The following is a 6504-nucleotide window of genomic DNA, read 5'->3' as shown; positions in this document are numbered from 1 at the left end:
TGGGGTGCCTGGGTGGCTCAGTTGATCAACCATCTGACTCTTAATTTCAGCTCAGGTCACAATATCAGGGTCGTGAGATTGAGCCCCACATCAGGCTCTGTCCTGGCTGTGGGACCTGCTTAAGATTCTCTCTCTCCCTCTCCATCTGTCCTTCCCCACACCCCTGCTCACACACTGTCTTTCTCTCCCTCTAAAAGGAAAGGAAGAAAGAAAGAAAGAAAGAAAGAAAGAAAGAAAGAAAGAACGAACGAACGAACGAACGAAAGAAAGAAAGAAAGAAAGAAAGAAAGAAAGAAAGAAAGAACTTTCAGCCTTCTTTTAGGTGGAACTCTACTGGAAATAGCTTATCTCAGCTTTTTCTGTGTAAAAATGTCTTATTTTGCTTTCATATCTGATGGGCTTTTTGCTGAGTAAGAATTTTAGTTTTTTGTTGTTGTTGCCCTTTCAGCATTACAAAGATGCCACTCCATTGTCTTCATTCTGGTAAGTTTTCTTTGCTTTTCTGTCCATTCCCAGCTTTCTGGATCCTAGGAGATTTTTCTCTACCCTATTAGACTGCCCCCATTCTTGGAGATTGGCTACCAGGCATCTTGTGTTGATTTGGAATATATTAAAAGGGTTTCTTTTAGCTCTATATCCCCTTCCTCATTCTTCTGCATTTGAAAACTTGAAATATATTCAGAAGACATTGACTTGCGTTTGGGACAATATCTGCTCCTTCCCCCTAGCTTTGATATGCTGCCTTGAGTCCCTGGCGTGGATTTGTGGGAAAGAGTTGCATGAGAAAATTCACTCTGACTAGAGAAACTTGGAATTCCAACCTGTCACAAGGTTTCTTCTGCAGCCACTAAAATTACATTAACATTTTGGGTGGTTTCTTTTTACTTTTACCTATGGCAAATGCCTCCATCTTTATTACTTCTGCCTTAGATGAGAGAAGTTGAGAGAAATATCTCTTTCATGAAGAATGTATTATTTTATGTACTTTATTTTGTTTAGGTTTCTTTGGATCTTCCGGATCTTCAGATCCCTGAGATTTTTTAAGATTATGATTCTGTTATGAATTTGGTTTGTTTTGATTCTAGAGGTCAAAGCAACAGAGGGTGACTCTCCACACTCTAGCAAGATAGGATATTGTATTTCTTGCCTTTGATACTTCTCTATTTAGTTGAAATTTCTCTGAACTTTTCTTAAACTCATAAAGAAACTGGAAGTCAATGATGAGAAATCAGACGATAACAACCTTCATTCTCCTCGGACTGACAGAGGACCCTCAACTTCAGATTCCAATTTTTATGTTTCTATTTCTCACTTACATGTTCAATATAACTGGGAATCTGACCATCATATTGCTCACTTTGGTCGACTCACACCTCAAAACACCCATGTACTTTTTCCTACAGAATTTTGCTTTATTAGAAATTTCATTCACATCTGCTTGTATTCCTAGATATTTATACAACATAGCAACAGGTGACAGATCAATAACTTATAGTATCTGTGTCATTCAAGTGTTTTTTATTGATGCATTTGGGGTAACAGAATTTTTTCTTTTGGCCATCATGTCTTATGACCGCTATGTAGCCATCTGCAAACCCCTGCATTATGTAACCATCATGAACAACAAGGTCTGTGGAAAATCTGTCCTCTGCTGCTGGACAGCTGGTGTGTTGATCATACTCCCACCACTTATCATGATAGTAAATCTAGAATTCTGACTCGAATGTAATTGATTATTTCTTCTGTGATTCATCTCCTATCTTGAAGATTTCATGCTCAGATATGTGGCTTTTAGAGCAGATGGTGATAACCTGTGCTGTATTGGCCTTCATCACAACCCTTCTGTGTGTTGTTCTGTCCTACGTATACATTATCAAGACCATTCTAAGATTCCCCTCTGCCCAGCAAAGAAAAGGGGCCTTTTCCACCTGTTCTTCTCACATGATTGTTGTTTCCATCACATATGGAAGTTGTATCTTCATCTATGTCAAACCTTCAGCAAAGGAATCAGTGGCTATTAATAAGAGTGTGACTGTGCTAATGACGTCCATAGCTCCCATGTTGAACGAAGAGGTAGAAATTGCAATAATGAGGGGAAAATTACATATTTGCCTAAGATAGGAAGAAGAACCCAAGCATCATTTTGTTCCTTGGTTTGGGTGTTTTGATTAAGGTATTAAAAAGATTGTGATATTTTAAGGTAAATAAATGTGACAAACTATATATTCAATTGTACAAGTTTTGTATTTAATGTTTGTATTTCTGTGTTATTTATAATATATAGGTCTACTTGTAGAAGGAAAACCTAAAAGCGTATGTTTCAAAATATTTGCTATCTCTGTTACAATATTTCACATTCTTTTCCCCATTTTACATATCACACAAAATTTTTCTAGTTTATAAATTATTCATATAATAAAAACAGATAAAGAATAAATACAAGATCTTATAATTTTCAACTGTCTTCGAATGTATGAAAATAAATAAACTTAAGTTAGACTGATATTTTAAATTTTGTTCCGGCAGTCTGTAATGGATTTATTGACACTCTTTTCTCTGAGGACATTCTCATTACTGATTATTGTTAGGGGTTTTTTGTTTTTACCACTTCAATACAGAGAAGATGCATTAGTACCTTTTGAGTGTATGTTACAAAAGACCTTCTCATCTTTCAACTTAATGATAAATCACAAATGTCAAACTGATAGTGTAAAAACCTCTCAGCCCAGAGGATTTCAAACATTAGATTTTCCTCCAAAGAGATTATTCCCAACATTACTCACTTTGAAAAGTTTTCCATTCCAATAATGATGAATACTGGAGAATACTGAAGCAAATATCACCCAGAAAATATTGCCTAGACAGAAAAGCCATTAGGGGTGTGTTTTTGCACTACATTGCAGAGAGCAAACACCATAAATTCCCGGGGCTACCTGTGCTTAGCACAAGTGACCATAAGTTCATACACAAATCTCAACTCCACATTCATTTTCAATTTTGTATCTTTAAAAATTTTGTGGTTTCACAGTGAACAGAAGCTATGAGTAACTGTTAAGCATGAAAGCACTACCATTGGGTACATTGGGTCATTAGTAGCAGTAACTAAGAAAGGTCATCAAAATGTCATATTATTGTCATGCAAGACCATCATGCGCTACACTTTCAAACTAAAGAGTCTTAGGTGATACCATTTTATTTGTGATCCCTACAGGCATTATAAATGTAAAATATTTGAAAGATAAAATAAAAATATACCAGTCACACTTCAGAGTCAATTATTTTATCAAAATTTGACTCTCGCTATATAGGATAGATAGGTTTTCCATGGAATAATGTTATGTATAATTGCAGTAAAATATTTATATTCCTAGAGCCTCCATTTCTCAAGATGTGCATGGCTTAGTTTAATGCCATAATGAAGCATTTGGTATCTGTGAGCTGAAGAAATGGGATTCAAAGGGAGTAGGTGGGTTCCTGAAGAGGCCCTTCGCTGTATCTTAATGTGATCTGCAGAGGGCATTCTTTGTGTGACCCTAGTACCTTTCAGAGTTCCAGTTCTCAAGAAAAGCTAGAGCCTGGCTAATGACATTTCTCCAAGATAGTGAGTGGCATAAATGTGAGAATGGGACACATAGATGGAGTTGACCCTCTAAGCGCCCCGGTAAGAAGAGAATATTTTAACCAGTGCATTGAATCCAGTCTTGTAACTATTAGAGTCTCTCGGAAAAATTCATTTTCATTCATTGGCATAGGACAAACAACAAACCCTAAAGACATGAAAATATTTCATTGGTTGCTATTGTAATTAATTTGTGATAACAGGGAAAAGCTATGGAAAAGCTATTGACTCAAACATAGTATTGCAAAGTTGACCTATTATTTGATTATCTCAATGACAGGTACCTCAAAGAAGCAAAATGGAGTTTCAAATACTCATTTGCAAGATTAGGCAATAAAGAAAAGCCAGTTGTTTCTTTAGTAATAAATATTAGCAGAGAATGGGGCAACTTTGTGGTATGACTTAATTCAGTAGCCAACATTCCACTTCAATGCAAATAAATAAATAAATAAATAAATAAATAAATCCCACAAAGAAATAAAATACAAAATATGAGAACCATGGGCATAGAAATTTTTTAAAAAGTAAATTCAGTGATAGAACAATATCAAGAAGAAGTCCAAATAGGAAGGAAGAAAGCTTTGTATGTATCTGGAGAAAAATATTGATTTTGGCATTCAACCAGTAACATTGGTTAGGAATTGGCTACATGCTTGGGCTGTGTTGGTTTCCTTGGTTATCCCAGTTAAAGAAAAATAAAATAAAATAACAAAAACCACAGTTCCAAATCTCAACAGACTTACCTTCTTAGGGTAAATACTATGATGGAAATAAGCATTGCTTAGCAATGATGCATTAATGGGGACTGGAGGATCCAACACAGCCACCAGGTTTCTAAAGGCTTCCCAAAAGAAATAATGTGTAGGCTGAGAATCAAAGAGAAATCAGTGTCCTCAAGGTGAATTCAAGAAATGTTAAAGAAAGATATAATAGAAGAAGGGAAAGGATTAAAAGTCCAGTTGGTCCAGAGAAGTGCTTCCTAGGAAGTTATTACATAACACATGGCATAGTGTGTGAGTTCAGTTATTGTAACCAATTAGCCTTATTAGAGGAAATACATTGGATGAAAAGGATAGCGCTGCAGAGTCCATGAAACCAACTTTGCATGTGTTCAATATGAGGTATGTGTGGCTACATACACCTGGATTTCAGAAACGAGATCACCACTGGATATACAGATAAAAGAATTATTACGTATGGGTTCTATTCAAAATCAGAGGACTTGATTCATATACTCCCCAAAGTGTATACATAGTTTATACAGAAGAAGTTGTAGTCCCTATATACAATGAAATATTACTCAGCTATCAGAAAGAACAAGTTCTCAACATTTGCTGCAACATGGACGGCACTGGAGGAGATAATGCTAAGTGAAATAAGTCAAGCAGAGAAAGACAATTATCATATGGTTTCTCTCATCTATGGAACATAAGAACTAGGAAGATTGGTAGGGGAAGAAAGGGATAAAGAAAGGGGGAGTAATCAGAAGGGGGAATGAAGCATGAAAGACTATGGACTCTGAGTAACAAACTGAGGGCTTCAGAGGGGAGGGGGTGGGGGAATGGGATAGGCTGCTGATGGGTAGTAAGGAGGGCACGTATTGCATGGTGCACTGGGTGTTATAAGCAACTAATGAATCATCGAACTTTACATCAGAAACCAGGGATGTACTGTACGGTGACTAACATAATATAATAAAAAAACATTAAAAAGAAGAAAGCAACAAAACCATTATTTTGTTATAGGGGTTGAACATAAAATTATAATTGATTAATGGATTTTGGAGAGCCTCTTAAACAGTCCAAATTATTTATTCTGTAAATGTGTTTTAACAAGAACCAACCTACAAGCAAAGATATGATACTGGTAGTGAACTTCAAGATTTCAGCTTCAAAACACAGAGAAATGGTTGTGTAATGTTCATGTTATATATTTTATATAAATTTATATATATATATATATATATAATCTCACATCTTCCTTATCCATTCACCTATCAATGGACACCTAGATTGCTTCCATATCTTAGCTATTGTAAATAAAGCTGTAATAAACATAGAAGTGCATATATCTTTTTGAATTAGTATTTTTATTTCCTTTGGGTAAATACCCAGTAGTGAAATTACTGGGTCAATTATGCTCAAAATTTTTTAAATTACTTAAAAACATAGAGAAGAATGGATGGGAGTAAAAGAAAATTTTAACACTGATGACATCACAATGCACTATCAATAAAACCAATCCAGAATATAGACAAAATTTTTAAATAAATTTGGAAAAATGCAATGGAGACACAGAATCCATAAATTATTGGATTGTGGCCCAAGTAAGTTGATCTATAAGAAATTTCATTTATTATGCTAAGCAAAATAAGTCAGTCAGAGAAAGACAAATACCATATAATTTCACTTGTGGAATTTAAGAAATAAAACAGATGAACATAGCGGAAAGAAAAAAAGAGAGGGAGGCAAACCATAAGTTACTGTTAATTATAGAGAACAAACTGAGGGTTGCTGGAGGGAAGTGGGCGGAGGGAATGGACTAAATGGGTGATGGGTATTAAGGAGGGCACTTGTGATGAGCACTGGCTGTTGTAAGTGATGAATCACTAAATTCTACTCCTGAAACTAATATCGCTCTATATGTTAACTAACTAGAATTTAAATTAAAACTTGAAAAAAAAAAACCTACAAGAAGGATATTCACAAACTAAGTCCACCAGTATATTAACAATATTAATCACCAAATTAAAAAATAAATTTCATGTGACCCAGTTACGTCTTTGACTCTGTCATTGTTTGTCACTACTTAACGTTGACATTTCTATATTCTAATACAATAACTTATCTTTCTCATGCAGATTGGACAAAAATCAGAAGTCAGAG

General features: G+C 35.1%; 1 protein-coding gene across 1 annotated transcript; it reads left to right on the top strand.

Moving 5' to 3' along the window:
• The first annotated feature begins 1217 nt into the window (after window positions 1-1217).
• Window positions 1218-2121, top strand: LOC123787935 (olfactory receptor 6C2-like). Its single transcript, XM_045790864.2, is given in 2 exon segments — window positions 1218-1714; window positions 1716-2121. Coding segments are annotated over 2 exon segments (903 nt in total).
• Window positions 2122-6504: the final 4383 nt, after the last annotated feature.

The sequence above is a fragment of the Ursus americanus genome, chromosome 17 (genome assembly GCF_024610735.1).
Source record: "Ursus americanus isolate L20-20 chromosome 17, mUrsAme1.1.p, whole genome shotgun sequence".
Classification (NCBI taxonomy): domain Eukaryota; kingdom Metazoa; phylum Chordata; class Mammalia; order Carnivora; family Ursidae; genus Ursus; species Ursus americanus.
The sequence above is the reverse complement of the archived record's forward strand: the minus strand, read 5'-3'. Positions and strand labels throughout refer to the sequence as shown.